Source organism: Ipomoea triloba, chromosome 9 (genome assembly GCF_003576645.1).
Source record: "Ipomoea triloba cultivar NCNSP0323 chromosome 9, ASM357664v1".
Lineage (NCBI taxonomy): Eukaryota > Viridiplantae > Streptophyta > Magnoliopsida > Solanales > Convolvulaceae > Ipomoea > Ipomoea triloba.
In genome coordinates, this window is record NC_044924.1 from 28,592,762 (window position 1) to 28,618,686 (window position 25,925).

Below are 25,925 nucleotides of genomic sequence, written 5' to 3' on the forward strand. Positions count from 1 at the left end.
TCCCAAATACTTGGGAATAGCTAATGCGAGGATTCCCTAGAAATGGATATTATAAGTCTATTCTAGAGAATAACGTTCCATTTCTGACCTATTCCCTTAACCAAACACGCTTGTACTCTCGCAATGAACCAACTAGAATGTGACTATGTAACAGACAGGGCAGAGCAGAAAGCTAGGGTAGGGATTTTGACATCTCCAACCAAAACTTCATCAGGAAGAAACAGAAAAGGTATTGGAATGGAGCCAACTTAAATTTTCTGATGAACAGAAAAGGCTATATCAGAATGGAGCCAACTTATAATTTTCTCTGCAAGCTAAGCCAAATTTATCTTCCATCGGAAAAAGGTCAAATCGTCGGCAGCAGGACTTGAACCTGCGCGGGCAGAGCCCAGCAGATTTCTAGTCTGTCTCCTTAACCACTCAGACATACCGACTAATTCACGTTTACTCTATCGTCCGATTTCTATAATAATGCTTTTCGATTGCCATGCCTAAGACTGTAACATTATGCAATTAATTAAATATTTAAAGTTAACTATCATGTAGTGTGATGACATTTTGGTTATCATTTTAAATGGAGGGTCATAGGTTCAATTGTGTGGACCTTAGCGATAATAAATTTTTAATATACTAAAAGTATATTATTAATTGTATAGTGAATTACATTATTTGATAGTATGGTTCACACAATAATAATTGAGTAGTGGGGTTTAGATTCTTTGAGTTGAAAATTTAATAAAATATATATTACCTTGTAAAGAATTATGAATAAGTGATATTAGGCTAGTGAAATATAAATTTTATAGTGTAGAGATCGAACTTGGTTCTGAACTTGCTCAATCCAACACGGTCTTCTTGTCTTGAACTAGAATCTACTATTCCAGGAGCTTTACGAACATCCAAGGACTTCACAACAATAAGAAAACTATAAAGTAGTGGTTTGTTCCAAAATCTTTAACTAATTTCACTTTTGGTTTAACGGTTTTTGAAGTTCTATCACGTTAGGTGCTGAATTTTAAAATTTTTCAATTTTGATGCCTAACTTTGTTATTTTTATCAGTTTTGATCTTTTCAGTCAAATTGACGGTGAAATGTTGCTAGATTTTATATTTCTAGGGGTGAAAGCGTCATCCCAAGGAAACATATTCAATATCTAAACAAAATCACTGTAAAATCATAGTTATAGGTGTTTGATTGATGAAAATAGTGGAGAAGTCATGCAGAAACTAGACACAAATTGATGGGATTTATAACGTCGACGATTGATAAACTCTTTTTTTCTTCTTAATATGATTTTTCTTTTGTTTAGATATTGAATATCTTTTATTGCGATAACGATTTTGTCCAATAAAATATAAAATTCAGCAACATTTCGTTGCCAGTTTGGCCAGATAGATCAAAGCTGATAAAAATAACAAAGTTAGACACTAAAATTAAAAAATTTAAAATTGTGCATCAAAAGCGATAAAACCTCAAAAGTCGTGGTACCAAAATTAATTCCAAAATCTTTAACAATCTAGAGGATAAGTCTTTCAATTCATAATATTTTTTTATTTTTTTTTTGAAAACCAATTCAGAATATTTTGAAAAGCGTTTTATTAACCATGAATCTCCCCCTTTAATTTATAAGATTTTTGACAAACACATTTAGTCCTTACAACTCAAAAGAAATTTAAATAATCAAATTAGAACAAGATCTAGGGTGTATTTGGAAAGTAGGAAAATGACTTATGAAAAATGAGTTATTTTTCAGAAAATGATTTCATTTTCAGTTTTTGGTTGCATTCTGGAAAACTGTCTTCGTGTGTTTGGTTCATTTTTCAGAAAATTAAATGAGTGGAAAATGAGCAAAAATGTATAATTATATATTTTTATAATTTTATTTAAAATATAGAAATATAAAAAAATATATAAACTAATAATATTTATTATAAATAAAATTAAAAAATAAAACAAGAAAACCGTCTTTACTCTAGTTTCTGCCGGAAACCAGAGAAGTCGTTGCGGCTCTGATTTTCGCCGGAAACCAGAGCAGATTTGTTGTGTAGGCAGATTAGCAAACTGACAAACAATACCTGGGAGGTGAGAAGATGAATTTGCAGAGTCTTTCACACTTAGTATTTTGTAGGGAAATTGGGTTAGGACAAATTTAACAAGTATGCAGAGAAAGGTTCTTTTTGTATTAGGTTCATAACATTTATAAGCAGATCGTGAATTTGAGTAACCCAAAAAAAATACAAGATGATGCCTTTGGCTCCAGTTTATAAGAGCGGAACGGTTTTAACCAGGGAAAACCCGAACACCCAAACAGCTGCAACTTAGCATAATTGGGCTGAGACTTATATAGAACTACAAAAGGAGGCTGATTATCCAAGACAAGTGTAGGCAACCGATTTATAAGATAAACTGCAGTTTGGAACGCATGAGACCAAAAAGACAAAGGTAAATAAGCAGAATGTAACAGTGACATACCGGTCTCAACTATGTGGCGATGACGATGCTCAACCTTTCCATTATGCTCAGGAGTATGAGGGGGAGTGGTGAAGTGAGAAATCCCTTCACTATTAAATATAGGAACAATTTTAATGAATTCACCTCCATTATCTTAGAAGATTGAGATAATTTTTTTATTGAAATAATTTTCCACTAGCCTTTTGTACTACGGGAAAATAAGAGCCACATCTGACTTCTTTTTGAGTGGGTATAACCAAATATATTTTGTATAGTGGTCCACAAAAACAGCATAGTAAGCATAATCATCAATTGATTTTTTAGAGGAACTCCAAACATCTGTATAAATTAATTCTAGAGGTCTAGAGTTTACCATAGAATTTTATGTCTTGTGACTCTTATTAATGTGGCAAGAAATACAATGAAAACTATTTAATGGAAAATTAGAAACATTGGTGCAATGACTTAAAACATGACCAAGTACTTTATTAGAGGGGTGGCCCAAACGATGATGCCAATCAGACAGAGACAATAAACTAGTTGCATTGACTTGAGGCAGAAGTGAGGTAGGAGCGTAGTAGACACCATTAATGTTCTACCCCCGCATCAGTGGTGCTCCGGTTTGACAATCCTTCACAAGAAATAAATTAGAAAAGAATTCAACTGAAATAGAGTTAGTGTGGCATAATTGAGAAACTGACACTAAATTCCTAGGTAACTTAGGAATGCACAGAACATTGTTAAGAGAAAGAGGCTGAGATGCTGTGGATAGGATAGTATGACCAATGTGAGTTATAGGAAGGCACTTACCATCACCCAGACGTATCTCATCCAGACCACCATATCCGCTGAAAGAATTTAGTGGTGAAGTGCTCGACGTGGTATGGTGAAAAGCACCACTCTCAAATAACCATGGGTGTGTCTGCATTGGTTGTGCGGTGGACATATTGACAGACGGGGTCGGACTAGAACTCGCAGACGGAACATGAGATATGTTATTTTCTTTCAAAAATCGGACTAGTTTACGACAATAACGTACCTCATGTCCGGGGATATTACAAAACTTACACACCAAACCATTCTGAGAGGGGCATCCGTCGTTGTAATTTTGCCACGGTGGTTGGGAATTATTATTCACAAATTGACTACGATTGCGACGATTTGCGTAAGAGTTACCTTAAGACGACCGTCCATTGTTGGAGGACCATTGAGTAACATTTGCAGTGGCACCAACATTTTGTCAAGACTCATATGCTTCCTTTAACATGCGCTCATGATTCGTGAGTATCTCAGAGAGCTCAAAGAGTGACGGTGGTGACTCCCAGACACGTACGACTGATAAAACAGAGTTGTATTATTCACCAATCTGAGTAAGGATGTGAACCGTAAGATCTTCATCGGGCACCGAGCACTGCGCGATAGCAAAATCATCGGCAATGGCCTTTATGTCATTGAGATAATCAACAATGGACCGACTACCTCAGGAGGTGTTTGCAAAGAGCTGAAATGGTCCCTTGACTATAGCAAAATTACCAATTTGGTCCCCGATTTTGACGGCAAAATAAACAGAGGACCAAATTGGTTAAATTTTTTAAACTCAAGGAACTTAATTGGGCACGAAAAATTGTCGAGGACCAAATTGGTAATTTCGCAATAGTCGAGGGACCATTTCGGTAATAAACTCACATTTTAATTCATGAAAACTTTTAATATTTGTTGTATAAATTATGATATAGTAATTTTTATATTATTTTTAATGTAGTAATTTATTGTCATAATTGTTGGGCATCGACCAGGTCGACAAAGTAAAACCCTATTCGATTCGAGACGTGACGTTGTGTGACTTACCATAGAGGAATGCGATTAAATAGTTAATATCCATATATTTATCACCAATTGATTTTATAAAAGATATGACAACCAGATAAAAGAAGAAGATATGTGATGCGAGGGAGATGTGAACAGACAAATGACCCAAGGTAATTTTATCTCAATGGAATCTTGAGAAAATTGCAATTCTATGAAATTATAAATATCAAGGGGAGGCATGTAATTTTAATTTCGTGAAAATGAAGGAATTACAATTTTACGAAATTGCAATCCCCCAATCAAACGAAGAAAATTGCTTGCCTTCAAAATTATGTGAGAGTGAAATTATAAATCACTCCGATCGACCAAATCGGTTGTTAATAGTCTTTGCATGCATTGACTTGGTTGATTTGTAATGCGTACTCTACGGGCATGGAAAAATGTATGTGACCTTAGTTTCCCATGTCTGGAATTTCAATGCTAATTAGACTTCTGATAATGCTTTCATAAATGTGTGTATGGTAGTGTTGTATGCATTTACTTTGTTCTATTGCGTAGTCCACACATGCATATGGAAAATGTATGTGTAACTAGGGCTGTTAGCGAACAGAGCCTTCGACAAACTACTCGTGTTCGAGCTTAATTGGTAAGTGTTCGTTTATGTTCGTTTATTAAGGTAAACGAACATTAACAAACAAAATTTAGAGCTCAGTTAAAAAATGAACAGAGTCTGAACAGTGGTAAGCTCGTTTGCTAAGTGTTCGCGAACAAGCTCGTTTGTGTTCGTTTAGTAGTGTTCGTGAACAAGCTCGTTTATGTTCATTTAGTAGTGTTCCTGAACAAGCTCGTTTGTGTTCGTTTAGTAGTGTTCGCGAACAAGCTCGTTTAGTGTTCGTTTGATAATGTTCGCGAATATGTTTACTCTCACACACACACACACACATACACACACACACATGAACATGTGCATGTGTTTGGTTATTAAGTGTTCACGAATGTGTTCATGAACGTAAATGAACATGTTTGTGAATGTGTTTGTTAATGTTTGCGAAGACGTTCGTGAACGTGTTCGCGAACGTTAATGAACACTAACGAACGCTTAACAAACGAACACGAACAGAATTTTCAAAAATCTTAACAAACGAACACGAAGACGAACACCTCAAAATCCTTAACAAACGAACACAAACAGCCTTCGTTCGTTTATGTTCGGTTCGTTAATAGCGCTATGTGTAACTTCATTGTCCAATCAAGCTTCTTTCGTAATATGCCAACTTGCCAAGTCAAAGTCAAAAAAAAAAAAATTATAGAAGTGTTATTATAATCATCTTTAACATGTAATTTATAATAATAATAATAATAACAATAATAATAGAAGTGTTAATTACATAATAAACTGTACTAAAATGCACAGTATGAAAAGTTAGAATTGCAATTCCTTAAATTTTGTTGCAAATTCATTGCAACGAAATTGCAATAAGACTAATTTTGTTGAAAATTTTGTCTATTGCAAACTTCGCAATGGAATTGTTCCATTGCAGACTGTGCAATGGAATTATTTTGGTTGCAATTTTCTTTTTGCAATTTTGCAACGTTTATATAAAACTTAAAAATAATTTTCTTTTATTGTGAATTCAACTATAAATTTGTTTTTGCAACTGAAATTCTCATAGTTTTTCATTACAATTGATTTTTTTAACAGACACTTACACTATATAGGCACATATAAATAGATATATAATTGGAGTAGAATTCATGTGCGACCTGGTCTTTAGGTGTGGTCGTGCGTCTATTTTTCCGCCATTAGATTACAGCAAGTCATCAAATCAACACGCAATATATATGTGGTAAAATACACATCATTCTACGTACTAAAATGCACCAGAGGACAGACAAAACACATCATTCCACACTATAACCAAATGCAATTATTCACTTAAAATCCATCAATATACGTAATAAAACGCATACGTATTAAAATGCACCACAACGTGCCTCATGTCAGATTATAAACATGTACTATTTACACATATTAGAAAACATGTGCTAAAATATGCACCATTCTACATATTAAAATGCACCACAACGTGTGTTAAAATGCACAATTCCACTAATTGAAAATCTTCATCCCAGGTTATAAACATGCACTATTACACTTGGTTGTAGCTTTTAGGTACACGCAAATACCCGGAGTATTCCGGGGTTATCGATCCACAGGGAATGGTTGGTCAAGCACTAACTCGGATTGATTCTTGTGAAGCTAGTTTAGTAATAACATGGTTTTAACATTAAAACTAAATAACAAAAATAAATGCAACAAATGAAGAGTGATATATAAGATGCAACATAGGTAAGGATATGGATCGGGTAAATGTCCATCATGTGTCAAACAAATGTAGAAAAGAAGTTCTATCCCTTGTGAATGGAGGAAATGCACTAAAGTCCCCGGTGCCACTCTCGTGATCTACCCGAGTGTGCCAAACCGCAAGTTATCTACTCTCGTAGTATACAAGCAAGGCTCGTTTTAAAGATCCTAAGCAAATCAACATGCCCAAACCCAAGTTAATCCTACAAGTTGTGAGGAGGTAGCCTAAACTAACCTCTAGATTCCAACCCGCTGTCACTAGAGAAGGAACCGTTTTGGCTAACTTCTAAATTCCAACCCGCTCTCGCGGTGAAGGAACCGAAGATTAGCCAATTCCAACCCGCTCTCGCGGTGAAGGAACCGAAGATTAGCCGAGAAATCCCCCTATAATCGGTGAAGGAACCGAAGATTAGCCGAGAAATCCCCCTATAATTTATGAAGGAACCGAAGATTAGCCGAGAAATCCCCCTATAATTTATTAAGCTCTCGCATTGTATAATCAATAGGTGTGGCAAGAGTGTTCTAGCCATGCCCGATTCTCATCGTGACACAACAACAAACAAGCATGCAATTGGATCCATTAATCACATACTTTCAAGAATAAGTCTTGCACACAACAACTCATAGAAGCTAAACTAACAATTCATAATAAATAAGAACAAACAACAATCTAGACATAAACATAATCCAAAATCCAAATATAAATAAATTAAGAACAAGCATCTAGATACAAGATTAATTCAAGATAAATTAAGGAAAGAAGGGAAAGAAATTCTCATCGCTTTCTCCTCGGTCCAACGGTTGAAGCTCCTAATCTTGCATCATCTCTCTTCTTATTACAAAATAAATCATAAACTACTCCTACACTACTAAACAATCCTCACTTGGAGGCTACATTTTGAAAGGAGTAGAAAAGGATTAAAGAGAGAAAAGGGACTAATCTAATTCTGAAAATTGGATATTGAAGAATGGAGAAATGAGAGGTATTTATAGGTGGACAAAGGCAAGGGCAAAACTGAAATTTTACAAAGTTGATTCGCGCCGCGGGCTGGATTCTCGACGCGTCGAGAATTGGTCTCAACGCGTCGAAAGGAGGCAGTGTTGCATTCTGGTCCAATTTTTGGACTTTCGACGCGTCGAAAGTGATCAGTGGAGATCCGGAATTCCTGCTTCTTTGTTCTCCGCCAGAAAATATTCCACCATCCTTGATTCAGGCATTTTGCTCATCTGTTTGCTTTCCACTTTCCAATACTTTATTTTGTCTTCAAGCTCACCCCACTATCTCATGTTTTAATTGTCTTTTGTGCTCCATCAACACACTATCACTTCATTCCTACGCCACTTTTGGCAAATAAAACAATTAGGTGGCAATTAAATATACACACACAATAAGATTAGAATTGCCACTACCTAACATTAATATTATGCTAAAATATCAAATCTTCATCATCTTTGGTCAAATTGTAATTATTTATCACAATGAAGAAATTCAATATTATTATAAACATAATATTAATAATTAGATATAGAAATGAATTTAAATATGGGGTAAAAATATGATCAAATATGCTCTTATCAACACTTATTAGAAAACACATGTTAAAATAGACACCATTCTAAGTACTAAAATGCACAAAAGGACGAATTAAAACACACCATTCCACAACACAATTACACATCATTCTACGTATGAAAATATACCAGAGGGTGGATTAAAACACTTCATTCCACAACACAGTTAATGTACCAACTTACGTAATAAAACGCACAACATCATGTATTAAAACGCACCACACCATTTACTAAAATGCATCATTTCAATTCACGTAATATAGATACTAAAATTACCATAACGCCCCACTTAACATACGCGAACTGCAATTGACCATTAGATTAATCCAATCAGACGATACAGATGCAGCCACACGATCGCATGGGAGCTCACGGCGGTGCATTTGAGCTACTTTCATATAATTGTAAAACATTGATATAATTTTAGGTAAATTTTCAACTCGATACAAATAAAATTGGATCCAATCTCCATTTTTGGGTTTGTAAATCCCAAAATTGGTAGGTTATATAGTAAAAAAAAAATTAATATTATAAAAGGAAAGTTTTCTTTTTTAAGGCCGGGTTCTAAACACCTACAGATAATCAAGACGACAAAAACACGAGGAAATTTAAAAAGCATTGTCAAGAAGACACAACTATCAAACTAACAGTCTTCAAAACATTTTGACCCAACTATCAAACTATCAGTCTTCAAAACATGTGTCTTCGAAAAACCTACTTCAATTTCGACTGTGGTGGTACTTGAACGCGGCAAATTATACCATATACCAAGGTTTACCTTGCATTGTAAATCCTGGTCCAAAAATAATTTACAGATTCTGTATCTGTAGTTGACCATTATATACCTATAGTTGATAGTTTCTGTACATGTAGCTGTCATATTATGTGTCAACAATTATCTAGTTATTTGTTTATATGTGTTAACTATAGGTACAAAATGTGTTCACTGAAGATACAAAACTTTTGTATGAAATATCAGGTTCACAATGTAATATGAACCCTGGTTCATGGTATAACAATTGCTTGAACGCCTACTCCGGCCAATAACGCCTACTCCTGGTTCTGTAATATAAACCCTGGTCCACGGTTCAACTATTGACTTCATTCTTTATCTTTCTTTTTCTGTTTTTTGGCTTGAGTATCTGGTGAATCAGCTTTCCAGTCATCAAGAATTGATCAATAAATGTAATCATGCGATTTTTCAAGGTGATTAATTACTTCATTAGCAGCAAGAATTGATTTTTCACAATAAACAGGCCGGGGGAACCCCTAGAATTATTTCAATATCATATTTCACAGAAACAAGGCTTAATTACCACGTTTGAATCTTTCATAGGTGAGTCAGACTCAGAATCAGAGAGCACGATATGATAATATTTTTAGAGGGGATATGCATTGAGGACTTTCCCCAATGAGATTTAGACACAACAGATTTTGAGCCAAAAAAAATGATCCATTGATCACAGAATCAACTTGAATTGTCTCTTGTCAAATTGGTCTACAAAAACTGTACTTGAAAATTTATTTTTAGTGTCAAAGCTTCCAAATGCAAAGTTAAGCACTTGACCTACTTTAGTTATCTTAAATACATGTTCAAAAGATGATATTTGTTGTTGCCCTTTTTATTTAAAATGGACATGCCTTAATTCTCAACATAAAAACATTATTATTATTACTACCTCCGTCCCAAAATGGTTGTCTGATTCATTTAACGAGGCTTGACTGAAGTAATTTTTAATCCAATTTTTCATATTATTAAGTTTAGCATTAATATATAAAATTTATATATTTGGAAACTACATTAAAAGTACTATTAAACACAAAAAATTAAATTTAAAAATAATAAAAAATTACTAAAGAAAATAAACAAAGAAGGAAGAGTTGGTTTGACCAATGAATAGTAAATAAGACAGGTAAAATGACACAGAGGGAGTATTATTATTATGGTCACACTTGTGCGAGACCATCTCACTGCACGGATCCTTATCCGTGAGACGGGTGGGCTGGGTCGGGACAATATGAAAATATAATATTTATACTGAAAAATGTAATACTAATTAGAAATAAAGTGTTTGTTACTTATAAAATGTACTCCTTCTGTCCCATTTTACCTGTCATATTTACTATTCATCGGGCAAACCAACTCTTTCTTCATTGCTTATTTTCTTTAGTAATTTTTTATTATTTTTAAATTTAATTTTTTGTGTTTAATAGTACTTTTAATGTAGTTTCTATATATATAAATTTTATATATTAATGCTAAACTAGATTAAAAATAACTTCAAACAAACCAGACAACCAAAATGGGACGGAGGTAGTAATACTTTTGAGGACAAATATAATACTCTCACTGCTGGAAATTATCAATTTTCCGACCACCCAAAAGTGGTCGGAAATTGCCAAAATATGGTCGGAAACCATTGTTCCGACCACTTTTCCGACCAATTTGGGGTTCGGAAAAATCACCCTCGGAATTTCCGACCACCACATGAAGTTGTCGGAAATAGCGTCCACCATTGTAAAGTGGTCGGAAAGAATTGGTCGTCAGTTTAGAAAGTGTTGTGCGTAGTTTTCCGAGAAACAGCCGACCCATAAAATAAAAAATTCCGACCACCACTTTTGGGACTTTTGGTGGTCGGAAAGTAACCCTGTAAAACAAAAAAAAATTATATTTCATTGGCTAGATTAATGCTTTTCAAATCCTCTGCTAGGCCCTTTAAATCCTCAATAGAGTAGCAAACAAGATAAAGTAGTGCGATTATCCATCTCTTTGCATCCAGGTTGGCCCCTACTTATGCCCAGTTTTGTTTCATTTCATTTCCTGGAATAGAAACAGGCAAAGAAAGACAAAGCATTATTTATCTTTTTATATGCAATAAACTTTATTCAGAAAATCAATGCACCTAGCAGCTGGTTATGCAGATTTACAAGTAAGTCAGATTCACCAGTCCAGAATGTCAATCTAGCAAATTTGTCATTCAAAATATTTCAAATGATTCCAATCACCTTGTCAACTAAAATAAAAAAAATATAAAAAATGTAATCTCTATGGCAACTAAGAAAGTTGATTATCTTTTTGCTAAATGAGTACAAGTCTTATGAGAAATTATTATTAGGGATACACCTTCAAAATTTACACAAATGAAAGTGGCACCCTCAATTCAAGAAAAATAAAAATAAAAAGAAAAAGCTCCAATTGGCTGTGCTCCAACTATAAATAATATAGCAATTGGAACAAATAGCAGGTGGCTAGCATCAATAGACATTCTTAGATGGAAACATACCTGTATAAACAGCAACCCCACAAGCCCATTCTGTGTTCCTTAAGTAGCATGATTGAAGTATTATATTGTTTGTAGTCAAGGGACATTTATCATTATCAAGAAATGGAGAAACAATCTCAAATTTGCATCAAATCTTCTGATATCTTTATCTGGGTTGAGACACTCAATCACATCCTAAAAAAGAAAGATGCAATTGAAAACATACATACATGTATAATATATAGATACACACACACAGACACACACAAGAGACCTATATATATTAACTGAGTTTTGCATATGCTAATGCATATTTTCTTTATTATAAATAGTATACTTGCCTTAATTTTGTGCAATAAATCTGAATCAATTCCAATACAAGCAGGGGTCACTACCCTTGTCTTGAGATCAGTTTCACCATCAAGTGCAGATATCTGCAAAAGTCAACTGAATTACAATGATTCCTATATGAGCAACAATGTGTGTTCAAACTGAGCACTACGTTTTCCATCTGTTGTTACTCTGTTACAGTTGTCCATCCACCAGGCCACATCCTGTCACACCAAACACCTGGTGCACATGTTACATGAGAAACACAGTGCTATGTACCAAACGACATCGCACACCACTAGAGTAATTTAAGCAACTACCCTGCATTGATCATAGGTTCAATGGTAAAGGTCTAGCCAGCCTTCATTATACCAACTGCTTTATTTCCTGATTGCATAACGGGGAATATTTGGTGCACAAGCTAGGCCGATATCTAAGAAAATAACATGTTAATGACACCAAAAGAGCCACTTCCCTGTTATTGATCAAAGAAACATAGAAAATCTCCAAAGGAAAACTGTCTAAAAAACAATGCAGAATTCTTAGCATAGAGTAAAAGGGCAAGTCTCAATTTCTCAATCCAAATGAACCCCATGCAAAAAAACTGAAGGCAAAATAGAGGTTATTCGTTTTACATCCTAACACTTTCAAACCATTCTTCACATAGCTTGAATACAGGCAAGTTGCAGTCTTTAAAGCAGTAATGGACAACCTCCATGTTCATATTATGTCTCCTTAATAGTTAAAACATATGCCAAGATGTTTTTCACACAGAAGGTTTTATACTTAGATAACATGAATTGCTGTGTGATGGAACTTCAACATAACTCCAAAAAGACAACATCCAATCAACCATCTAGAATAATTTTACTACAGAAAGAAGTATAAAGTATAAAATATAACACTAAAGATATTAATCTAACCTGCAAATAGATGAACTATTCAAAGTGCTTTTGAGTTTCAAGAGAATTGCACCTGTGGTTTTAAGAAATTGATTGCACGTTAGGACAAATCCAAGATCAGAGGACCACCGCCGAAGCTCACCACCCCCAGCTTGTGCTAATGCTCCGAAGCTCACCACCGTTGATAATCCATTCTCTGCAGCCTTAATCCCCCTTTTATGCTGCTTATATTCCCTTGATAAAAGGAAATAGGGATTTGGGATTAGGGTTTAAGATTTAGAGAAAAATGGAATTAGGAATAGATCTAACCTGTAGCAAATAAGGCACAGTTGACGAGAAATAGCAACGATGTCGAAGATGACGGAAAACAAGCAAACAGCGATGAGCACCGGCGACGGCGATGAGCGGCTGCGAAGGTGAAGACAGTGGGCGCTGCTATGGGCGAAAACCTCTTTTGACCAAGCTCTATTGTGGGCAACGAAGTTGATGGAGGTATGGTGATAGAGTTGCAACGAGAAAGCCGACGGAGTCTGAGTAGCGGGTGCGGCGGCAATGGAGTCTGAGCAGCGGGTGCGACGGCGATGGAGTCTGAGTGGGGAACGCTTTTTTTTTTCCGAAGTCTCTATAGCATTATATATATAAAAGTAATTTCCGACCTCTAAAGATGGTCGGAAAAAAACGACTAATTTTAAATTTTAAACCGGCTGAAAAATTCCCGACCACTATGTATATAGTGGTCGGAAATTCCGACCACTTTCCGACCAACGCAGTTGTTCGACGGAAAAATTAAAAAAAATTACTTTTGTGACCAAATATTTAGGTGGTCGGAAATGAGGTCGGAAAATCGATATTTTTAAGCAGTGTCTTACATTTTGATATAAAAATATTACATTTTCCCTTATAAGTAATGTTGACAAGTATATGTTATTTATAAGGAAAAATGTTATACTTTTGGCAAAAATGTAATACTTTTAAATCAAAATATAAAAGTATTACATTTTTCATATAAGTAATAAGCATTTCATTCCTTATTAGTATTACATTTTCTAGTATCAGTATTACTACATTTGATCTTGATCCCACCCGTCTCATGGATCCTGATCCGTGAGACAATCTCACAGAAGTTTTTGTCTTATTATTATTATTTATTATTATATAAAACTTCGCATCTAGTGTCATAGTTAAAGATTTTATAATCTAGCAACATAGCTTTGAACAAAAGCTTTCAAATTTAATACTCAAAACTTAGAGTAGGAGATTTCAAATTTAATATTCAGAACTTCAAGTAAATATTTCAATTCAAATTTAATACACTTTCTTTAGATAAGGAGTGAAGCTGGTTAGAGGTAATTAGTTAATTACACCCAATCATCAACTTATTTTTACAAATTTTATTAATATTGTAATCATTTTTTTTTACTTAATGTTTTGCTTCTTCTTTAATTTTCAATTCATTAACGGTTGGTTTCTAAACCCTGAAAAAAAAAATCGAAAATGAATCTTTAAATTGTAGTTTTTTTCTATTTAGTTCATTTTTTTTTTTGAAAAATGAACATATTATTTGTTATAAAATAATAATAATAATAAATAAATAAATAAATAAATAAATGGTGGTGCTAGTAGTGGTTGTGGTGGTGGCACCGTAGCGTTGGTGGTGGTAGTACATGGTAGTGTGGTGGTGATGATGATGTGGTCGTGATGGTGTAGTGGTTATAATTCAAAAACTAGCTTGTAGAGATATAAGAGAAAAGAGAAACTAAAAATAAAGAATCCAAAAAAGGTCTCCCAACTAAAAATTTAGGAAGACATTTGCTCTCAAATTAGGCATTTTTTATGTTGACCAGAATGAATATTTTCTTTTGACTTTATTTTGCTTTAGTACTCAAACACTGAAAAATTTGAAAAATAACTTCATTTTCCAAGTTTCCAAACGGACCCTAAAATAGTGTGTGATGATTAACTTTTCAATTTTTAAACCCTTTCATTCAAAAAATCATTTTAACATATGGTGAATGTATGAGAGTATGAGGCATGTTAGGTTAGGACCAAACCAGTCACTTTATTATGTGACATTTTAGTGGCAAATTAAATTTAGTTATAAGAAACCAAATTTGTAACAAATTAAATCTACACTTTGATCACAATTGATGGATGAAAACTATTAATTTTTTCTTAAATTTAATATATCCTCTTGTCTTTATAGTAGTTATATATGTCAATTAAAGCTTGATTGTAATATTGTATATTGATAGTTGGCCTAACTCAATTAGCCAAATTCAATAAATATTGGAAGATCAATGGAGCGGTCCAACGTGTCTCTTACAAGTGTCGATAGTAGTTATTGTTACGTTTGCACTAGAGCTATTATCATCACACAGTTAACTAGACGTACGAGCTCAGAAATCACCTAATTTAATTTCAGTGGCCTAATTATTTTGTGTAATGACTTTTATTATTTCGTTGTTGTGTAATAACGTGCAAATCAAATAAAAAAGTTAATGGAACTAGGAAGACCTTGTGCAATGGCTCGACCATGAGGGTGTTAGTAAAATCGAACTCGTTACTTTCAAATATAAGAATTATGCTCCACGCACATAGTCACCTCTTTCAAAGCAAATAAATCCCAATTATTATACTATGATAATATTGATTTTTGAACAAATTAAATTAAAGTAGGGTTTAGTAAGTACGGAATAGTTGTTAACTACATATTCAAAATGATTATAGCTAATAATAGTTGGTAAGGCTTACCTTCGTATATAAAGATTGATTACAATTTAGATACATACATACTTCTCTTGTAGTTAAATAGAAATTAAGGGTCAAAGACTTTGTGGTCTATTGGCACCTGGTGTCTCGGTTTACATTCTCACATGGATGATGGGAGTGGTTCGAGCCTTACTCTTTGTGCTTCAGTAGGTTGGAGGCAACTGTTGCTAGATATTACATTGTAACAGAGTTAACTTTGGCTTTTTGGTGTTTGAGTGTATTTTTGTCATGGAGGATTCAATGCCGAAAGGGATATTACTTTGTCATTTACCATAAGATTGGGTTTATGTAATTTTCATGGTAAAAAATGATATACTGGTCCAATTGGTTGGTATTAGGCTAATTTATGTGATTTGGTTATAATTTTATAATATAAACTTATAGGTCATTTTCGCTCGATTATAAAGTTTAAAACAAGTGAATTACTATGATTAAGATATTTTTGTTGCGGAGAATTCAATGACAAAAAGGTTATTAGGCTGTCATTTTCTACCACAAGATTGGGTTTATGTAATTTTCATGGTAAGCAAATAATGTGCTGGATTGTCGAGTTGGTGATATAGTGATACAACCATGTTTCCTATAGGCATGATGGAGACAGTGAGTTAGTTATTGGTCATGGTGAACATCAAGGAAACATGCATGTAACAGTTGGAATTGAGAACAAATAAGTCTGGTGTATGTAAGACCGTCTTAATTAAATGAGGCATGTGTATTGCACAAGATTGCAAAAGAGGTAAATCACACTAGGAAAATCTCATGCGAGCATGCAATGAACTCAACGACCGAAAGGTTGTTGACAAAAATCAAATTCGTGATCTTTAGATACAAGAATCATGATCCACATGCACACTTGATTAATTACCTCCTTCGGACAAAAAGTAACAAGTTTAATTTTTAATTTTCTACGATTTCAAATGATTTTTTTAAAATAGTTGTAATGATGACAATGGAATTTGGTCTAGTGGCTATCTCATATGGGAAGTCAAGATTTGAATCTCAGTGGGAAGTGCACATATTTTTAATCAAATACTCCGTATTAAATAACACAATTAGATAATGTCACGTCAGAAAGGGTGTTTAACATTATTCATAAATAATCTAGATTATTAGTTTAATATAAATTAATCATCTAACAAGTTATGTTATAATAATTAATTGTGTAATTTAAACACAATATTTCGATAATCATCTCAATTTGAATCACTATTAATCATTGTCTTTCACGTATGGAAACACATAAATTAGTTTAAGTCAAACCAATTTTTTTAATCTACTTAAATATTGATTAAAATTACACTAACATTTCAAATTTTCATACAAAAATTTTAAACTTATTAAAGAATTTGATTAAAATTATTTCAAAATACAAAAAATTATGAAAATATAATTGTTTGCACTTTGCACCAATAAACCTAATATTGGGTAACAAGTTATTACAGTGTATGTATATATTATTGGTAACTTGTCTAGGCTCGCATTTACCGCAATTATATTGGATACGTTTTGAATATAAGCTTCAATTCTTGTCCCCAAAAATTAAATCCACAATCCCAAGGACTTTCCACAACAGTTAAATATCCATACGTACAAGAAATTTGCGTATTTTAAATATAATTCCAACAATATCATTATCAAATTATCAAATTTTTAACATTAATCTCTGGTTAATGGTTATCAGGGAGCTAAGCCGTACAGACAAAAGTTTCAATTCTTAGGTAGGTCGTAGGTGGATGCTGGATTTTGCAATCAGTGTAAAGCATGCATTACTTTAATGTATCACCGCATATACTTTTGTGGGTCGTGCCAACTCTAACACCATACAATTCAACTACTCACCTTGCGCAAAAATTGATTGGGCTATCCACATGCGCATATATCATTCTCAATTTATTCATTTATTCCCGTATTATGGAACATTATTCGGTGCACCATAAATAAAAATTACATTATTTATAGAATATTGTTATTTGTACTACTTTAATTTGGGTGTAAATAAATTTAGAATTTTAAAAAGATTACAAATTTCAGTAATTTCATAGATGGTATAAATAGCAATTAGGGTGTAAACATGGCTATTTACACCATCATGGTCAAATGTAATTTAATTACACAAAAAATTAGGTAGTGGAATTAGAGTTTTTTTTTTTTTTTTAAGGTATTGGAATTAGAAATATTATTTTAATAAAATTAAATTAAATGATTATTTAAAATTTTAAAAATAAAAACATTAAGGCCCTGTTTGGTAAATAATCAGCCTACTACTATTAGTTGTTTGGTTAATAAGTTTTTTGTAACTTTAAAATGCTAAAATTCAAAAGGCTACTCAAAGTAGCCTTTTAAATTAGCTTTTTGTGAAAAGAAATTATACCAAACAGCTATCATGACAGCTAATTTATCAAACAATTTTCTACAATCAGAGAATATTATCAACAAATCATACATTCTAACCCAAACAGCCAACCCAATCAGCCAACAACCATTTACCAAACAGGGCCTAAAAAAATCACGAATTACTCCATAATCATTACGGTAAGGTAACATTGACAGGAAGGTACCCAATGCCTGCTGTTGCTCAACAATGCACTTATTTTAAATATGATTGTGCAGATGCATGGATTACTCCATATGTGAATCGAATCAATAGTTGCAGTGAGCATGTACGCTCTAATTGTACTAATGAGAATGTTATATTGGATTGAAATGGAATGAAATTTTCTTTTTATATTTTATTGTGATGTTAATGTGTTTTTATAGTTTTTAGCGATTCAAATTAATTTATTGTATTTTTATAATAAGGTAAAATAATGCATACAAAAAATTTGAATTATAAACAATATTAGAATAAAAAATAATAATTTTATCATTAACATTTATTAAATGTTAGATACTACAGAAAATAATTAAAAATTATTATAGATAAAATTATTATTCCATCACAATTTGAAATAAAAATAAATAATAAATATTTTAAATAACTAATTTAAAATATTACAGACAAAATTATTATACTATCACAATTTAAAATAAATAATAAATAATAAATATTTTAAATAAAAAACATAATGTTTGACTAACTTTAATGAAGGTGGTGCGTATAGCTAGCAAATTCTATTTACACAACCTATAAAGCTATCAAACCTATTAAAGGGTGGTGGTGTAAATAGAATTTAGGGTGGTACAAATAGAATTACCCTATTTATATACATAAAGTATATTATTTGAAATTACATTATTTGAGTACTAAAAATGGATTATTTTGTTTACTATTAAATAATGTATATTCAATACACAAATAATGTACTTTTAGTATATTAAAATTTATTTTATATTCAGAGAAAGTACATTATTTTGTATAATGTACATTCAGTATACTTTTAATATATTAAAAATGTACTTTTTTATGGTCACATAATAATTTGCCCCATATTATAATGGATGTAATTCACCATTATTCTAATAGTTATATATCTTAAACCGGAGTTAATACTAAAAATCATACATTGATTATGTCGTAATTCACAAATTAGCCATCAAATATCAATGCTATTAAATTAAGTCTTCATAAAATATTCAATTTTTATTTAAAAAGATCCTCAACTATTATATTTTTACTCAATAAGATCATCAACTATTCAATTCTTACTCAATATAGTGAATGATGGAGGAATTCATTGAGTAAGAATTAAATACTACCAAGCGCCGCCTCCTTCTCCAAGAAGAAGGTGATGATGGTCGCCGCCTTCTTAGTTTAAGAAGGCGACTTACAACGAACTTGAAGAAAGAGGCAACAAACTGGTAGCCGCGACTGTTTTCAATCTCAATGGTCTTTTTTTTTTGAATTACTATCTAGGATGGCGGTCAACAGCAGGTGATGACAGTCAACGGCGGAATAGTTACAAATAACCTATTGGTTACCGACAAAATGGACTTATTTAATTGATTTTGTGAAGTTGAAGTGGTTAATTACACATTTTTAAAGTTGAAGAGTTTAATTACACTTTTGTATAAAGTTTCTGGGTGTATTTGACCATTTTTCCTTTTAGGTTAAAATAAGAAGTTCTAAAATAAGCTACACAAATAAATCAGTTCTAAAATAAGCTACACAAAATTACACTAACATTTAAAGTTTTCATACTAAACTTTTAAATAAATAAAAGAATTTGATTAAAATTATTACAAGATACGAAAATTTATTAAAGTGTAGTTTTTTATTTTACCAATAAACCTAATATTGGGTAACAATTTATCACAGGGTGAATATTATTGGTAACTTGTCTGGTTTAATTTAACATTTACTCCAATTATGTTGGATACATTTTGATTGAAAGCTTTTGGGTAAGCCGTAGGTGGAGACTGTGCACATATCATTCATTTAATTTCCTAGTTTAACGCATTGTTTGGTGTGTCGTGTCAACTCTGCCACCATACACTTCAACTACTCACCCTTGCTCAAAATTAGTCATTTTCTCTAAATTTAATATTCATAGCTTAAAATAAGAACTTTCGAATTTAATATTCACAACTTCAAGCAGTAGCAATCAGCTTATTTTTAGAAATTTTATAACAGTATACTTACTTTTTTCTTGATCTAAAATTAATATCAATCATTCTCTTTCACATATGACAAAAACATAAATCAACTTAAGTGAAACAATTTTTTTCTTTCAATCAACTTAAAAATTGATTAAAATTACATCAACATACGTGTTCTTATTTATTTATGTTACTGAATAAGTCGATTTAACTAACAATATATAAAAGTATACAATCAGGAACAGACAATTCTTAAAATAATAATTTCAAAGGTTAATTATACGGAATCAATTCAAGAAAAATTCAAGTGGTGTGAAAACCACACTTAAAAAAAAAATCAATTCGCTATTTTTCGATGGTACTAAAAGCGTTGAAACGTCAATTTCTTACCATAAAATGAATTCACAATTATTATATAACACTCTCAGTGAACAAAGACTACAAGTAGAACACACGAAATTTTAAGGAGCGTGTGAGCATAAGTTTTTGGAAGAGTACAGACAAAATTTTTAGGAATAGACAAATATAATTGTTTTTTTTTGGGAATGCTTACCTATCTACCCAATAATACAGTACTTATTGGGCATGATAAAATCAAAGCATTAAAATTACATTTAAATCTGATATAAAAATTACGGAGTATATTATAACCCCTATAATGGTCATAAATTATGAGAATAACAACAACGGTTACTAAATTATTTATAATTAATTCTTAAACTGACCATATCTAACTTGTTCCAAAATGTTACACTTCTCCCAAAAGGTTGAATCCCCAACTCCCGGCCCGACAAAGTATCTGGGGAGTATGTGAACACAGAGGTTAGACCTTTGCTCACTGCGCACAAGAAATCCCCCTCACTTTGAGAGGTTGCTCCCACATTGCCGTTGGTGAGACTCAATCTCCGGTCTCTTCTCCCAAACTTCAACCCTATGACCAGTTAAGCTGCCCATGCGGGCAAATGCTTTAGTATGACCAAAATGTTACACTGAGAGGTGCAATCGGAGAGTGTACCCAAGAAATGGAGCCCACTTCCCTGTATATATCAACTGAGAAGTAGGCGCCAACTCGTCCCAAAGTGGACAATCGTTGAAAAATTAAAGACACAAAAAACTAACAAAATGTAGCTTGCATGAACTGTCAATTTTTAGACGACATTCGTGTGCATAGGCCGCGGGATGCATACGAGCCCAAAGTGGACAATAGTTGGTAAAAAAAATCCGGAAAATTAATAAAATGTAGCCCACACGAGCTGCTAATTTTCGGATGACATTCATGTGCATAGGTCGCGGGGTGCACACGAGCTAAGTTTTTTCAGACTCATTTTGAGATTCAATTTACACCTCTCATAAGAGAGAACTTTTATGCTATACAATTCAAATCAATTCCTATTTTCAATGTTGGAGAATTACTTCTTCTAAGACTATCCACAATAGCATTGAATTTTTTCGTGGTTTTTTAGGTGCCACCATGAGAGAGAGAGGGAGAACAAAAAAAGGAAGAAAAAGAAAAATGAAAAAAAAAAAAGGAGAGAAAGTAATCTAACATGGAAACTAGAAAAAAAAAATTAGCAGGTAACGCTTTAGCGGGCGCATGCAGTGCCTGCATCACCCCCACAAAAGTTACTCTCTTGCAGGAGTAAAATTTCTCCAAAAACTCCATCCCACAGCAACAAAAACCATGCCCTTTTTTTTTACTATTCTAAACATCCACCAAAATTCATTGGTGTGATTGTTCTAAACCTTCCCATAACCATTTTTCCAACTCAATAGGTATACTTTGAGAATAAGTTTTTCTCATTTACTAATTGTCCGTTTTGAGGGTACAATATATCGATTCTTCGTCTCACTTAAGAAAAGTTGAATCCACTTTAATCCGATCCAAATTGAAAGTGGATCACACTGATATTTGTACCACAAAATAGGTACTTGCAATCATGGTTGAAATATCGCTAGGCACTCCTCGAGCACTCAGGGGGAGCCCCTATATTTTTTAATTTTATTTTAGTTTTAAAAATTTTTAATTTTTTATGACTAATAATTATAAACTATTTAATACTTTAATAGTTAACACTAAAATATTAAATATTAACCTAAAAAACATCTAAAATTTGAACAATTTAGGGTTATTTCGTTCAAAATAATATTGTTTTGAGTGGAAGCTTTTGGGCAGGCCGTAGGTGGAGGCTGGATTTTGTTCTTTGACTGTGCACATCATGCATTTAATTTCCTAATGCATAGTTTCGTGTGTCGTGTCAACTCTGCGACCATACACTTCAACTACTCACCTTGCACAAAAATATATATATATATATATATATATATATATATATATATCTACAAGTTTATTAGACTTATGGACCACGTAGTCAAATTTCAACTACTGCAGTGTGTTTTGAGTGAAGCTCGCATTATGAATTTAGTCGTTAAGAATCACAAGAAAGTAAAACATTCTAAGTTGTTCATAGTTGACAAGCTAAAAACAAGAAGGTCAATAGTTAGTTTCTAAAGGAGTCAAACTTAGAACCTTGTGGTTATCAAGTCAACTATCTAACCAACTTGACCGAGCCAACTCTACTATAATACTTCAACTTTTAGTATCTAATTTTTTAAAAAACGGTTTACTTTTGTCTTTTTAAAGTTGTTTTACAGTGAGTCTAAAATATTTATATTTTACAAAATTTAAACTAAATATGTTTATTCTTCTATACGTAGGGATAAATAAGGCAATAATATAGATATATATATATAGACTGTTTGCAATTCAAGTTTTCTGTAGTATTACTAGGGAATTTGTTTCTAGATCTGATTGTATGAAATGTCTTATATCATTCTAACGAGCTTTGTTGTGAATGTTTGATGTTTAATGAATTAGTTTCTCTAAAAAAAAAGAAAAAAAAGTTTTTCAACTCAAATGAATCAACATGAAAGCAGCTCCCAAAATATAATTATAATAATAATTAATTTTTATTTTTCTCATCAAATTGAACAAATAAAAAACATCACTAGGTGGATAAAAGTAGATGATGATTGATGACTTTGATGATAGTTTTGATGCGGACCGGCGAGGTAAGTTGAAAAGTATTTTTTTATTTTAATTATATATTTTGCAATTAATTAAAACGGCTGCTTGCAAACCAAAATAAAATACGGATAGCATAGAAATTAGAAAAATTACCATGATAGATATACTAACAATAAAATATATAGGTATTGAACTTCATTTTGAGTAAGGTTGTTAATTCGCATTCGCCGGTCTCACTACGGGTTTGATTTTTTTTTTTAATTAATCTAGAAGGGTACTAATTTTTATTATATACAGTGAATAATAATACATGATATGATTTATGAAGTATGAGCGTTTTTAAATTATATAAAATTATGAATACAATAAAGTGACTATAACATTTCCTTTAAACAAATTTGAAAAAAAAAAAAAATTAATGCACAATTGTCATTGATTGTGCATTTAGAAACTCTTTTCTAAATTCACTGTCAATTATTTTTTAAATGCGCAACTTTAATTACAAAAATGTCATCGCATTTAATTTGTTTTTAATTTTTTCATTAATCATGATAAATGGACAGATGAGATTAGTTTTCACGGGAGAGTAATTCTCATATATATATAAATGAGTTCACGTGCAGTTGGTGGTCTCAGGTGCAGTTGTGCGGTTAAATTTGAGCCATTGATCTTTCTTAAATCAACGTTCATATTAATAGTGAGTAAAAAACACGCGGTGACAATTTGATCTTTTTGTATTTATGTCAAATTTAAGGTGCGTGTGTTTTTGTGTTTAAGGTGAGTCAATTGTTGAAATTTAAGGTGAGTGAATTTCCTTCTTAAGGTGCGTGGATTACCTTTTTTAGGTGCGCAATTTGTATGTTAAGGTGTGTGATTTGTGGACTTAAGGTGCGCCATTTTAAACCTTTAGGTGCGTGGTTTGTGCTTAAGGTGCGTGATTTATGTACTTAAGGTGCGTGATTTCTGTACTTAAAGTGCGTCATTTAAAAAACTTTAGGTTTGTGTTCTTAAAGTGTTTTGTTTGTGTGCTTAAGGTGCGTGGTTTGTGTACTTAAGGTGCGCGATTTTGATGCTTAAGGTGTGTTTTGTTTTTCCTTCTTAAAAAAATAAAGTAAAATGAATTTTTATTAATTTTATAAACAATTTCATGAATTCCTTTACCTTGTCTGTCATCCCAGGCCAGGTGCTCAGATGAGAGCATTAATGGAGAACGTTTTGTTTTTTTTTTTGTTTTTTGTTTTTTTTTTTTAAATTTTCATTGATTTGAGCCATTGATCAATGGGTCAAATGTAACCTATTTTTTACCTAGGAGCAATTCGGCACGTGAACCCTTCCCTATATATATAACATAACGTGAGAGATCAGAGAGGGAGATGCCGGAGGGAGATTTTTTTTCAAATCATAGACTAACAAATAATTTCTACGTAATAGTAGTTAATCACACCTACTCTTATCTCATCTTTAAAACAACAGTTTAGCTAAATGTCAACAATAATGTCATATTTATAATAGTGTTTGTCGTCTTCTAGAGTCTTTAATGTGTTAGCTAGGAATGTTCAAACATTCATGGGAAAAGGTGGAAAATTATTCTCATGTTTAGTGTAATCTTTAATGTGTAACTTAGAAAAATTTAGGTCAATGGGAATCACGTATATTTTATGATATTAAGGAAAATAAATTTCATTTAATAGGATGAGATTCTTTTCACTGACTTACAGAAAATCTGCCAACTTTATTCAATTACATTTTTTTTTTGTGTCATACTGCCATGGTAAAAATTTCTTATAAATATAAGAAATTTGACTTTCTCACCCTTACACATTCTTTATCAAAATATTGGTTCTTTATCAAAATATTAAGATACATGGTTAAAAAATTTTTCACTTTTTCATATGTAATCTGATTTGTAATTTTTTATTACATCTGCAATGTTGCATATATTGTATTTGTGTATGCCTTACGCGTGTATATATATATATATATATATATATATATATACATACATACATACATACATACATACATACATACACACTAGCTACCACAAGCGCATTGCACGAATAGTCCAATGCCTAATGTATATTTTTAAATTAGTGTTTCAAAATTTATCCCAATGTGTATTTTTAAATTAGTGTTTCATAATTTATCAAAATGTCATTATGTATCTTGGTGTATATCAATGCAAGATTATTATCAAATTTTTCATAAAAGTAAGTATTTCAAGAATGCATAAGTATGACCTGTGGCATAATTTTTCATAAAATTAACTGGTGCAATAGCAGTTTCAGAGGAAACACCCTCGCTGCATAGTACCCAAGCATAATTTTTACAACACAAAACTCTATCGATTGGCGCGATCCATGCTTCCTCTTGTTGCCACCTCTGCCAGAAATGAATTCTTGATTTAATATTCTCCTCGGGTGTGCTTCACTGTAATTTTAGTGCCTTGGCCCAATGCACCTTAAAAAACATAACCAAATCCTCTTTACCCAAAAAGACAATGATAATAGGAATAGTTTCTCATCTGTGTTGAATATATTATGTAAATTAGGTGTATCGTTTCAACAATATTGCCAATACGTGATTCTAACTAATTGACCAAAGTTAATTTTAAATTTTATATTGTATTTTTTTATACACTCTAACATATTCATAGTATATGTTTAACAATTATGTCAATTTTGATTGGGATGGGTTCGAACCTAAGACCTTCCTTATGAAAATCAATGAGTAAGTTAATAATAATAAATAGTTAACTGAATATTTCGTTACTAAAGTTTACATGACATTTCAAAAAATAACTTCGGAAAGTTTAATTACATTCTCAAGTAATTTAATTGCCATGTTTCTAAACATGTTAATTAATTGTCATTGTAAAAATATTCTCATCAAATATATTTTTG

General features: G+C 32.2%; 1 protein-coding gene, 1 long non-coding RNA gene and 1 other non-coding gene across 3 annotated transcripts; all 3 read right to left on the reverse strand.

Moving 5' to 3' along the window:
• Nucleotides 1–352: 352 nt before the first annotated feature.
• On the reverse strand, nt 353–434 carry TRNAS-AGA. Its single transcript has one exon. It is a non-coding gene; the product is annotated as a tRNA-Ser (tRNA).
• Nucleotides 435–10,848: 10,414 nt separating this feature from the next.
• On the reverse strand, nt 10,849–11,654 carry LOC116029006. The gene is made up of 2 exons (XR_004100262.1): nt 11,482–11,654; nt 10,849–11,018 (listed from the first exon to the last, which is right to left on the reverse strand). It is a non-coding gene; the product is annotated as an uncharacterized LOC116029006 (long non-coding RNA).
• A 152-nt stretch (nt 11,655–11,806) lies between these two features.
• On the reverse strand, nt 11,807–20,951 carry LOC116029878. The gene is made up of 5 exons (XM_031271921.1): nt 20,860–20,951; nt 20,723–20,796; nt 13,002–13,314; nt 12,766–12,926; nt 11,807–12,030 (listed from the first exon to the last, which is right to left on the reverse strand). Exons 1-5 carry the CDS (start codon nt 20,949–20,951, stop codon nt 11,978–11,980), a joined length of 693 nt encoding a protein of 230 aa, XP_031127781.1. The 3' UTR covers nt 11,807–11,977.
• Between the last annotated feature and the right edge of the window lie 4,974 nt (nt 20,952–25,925).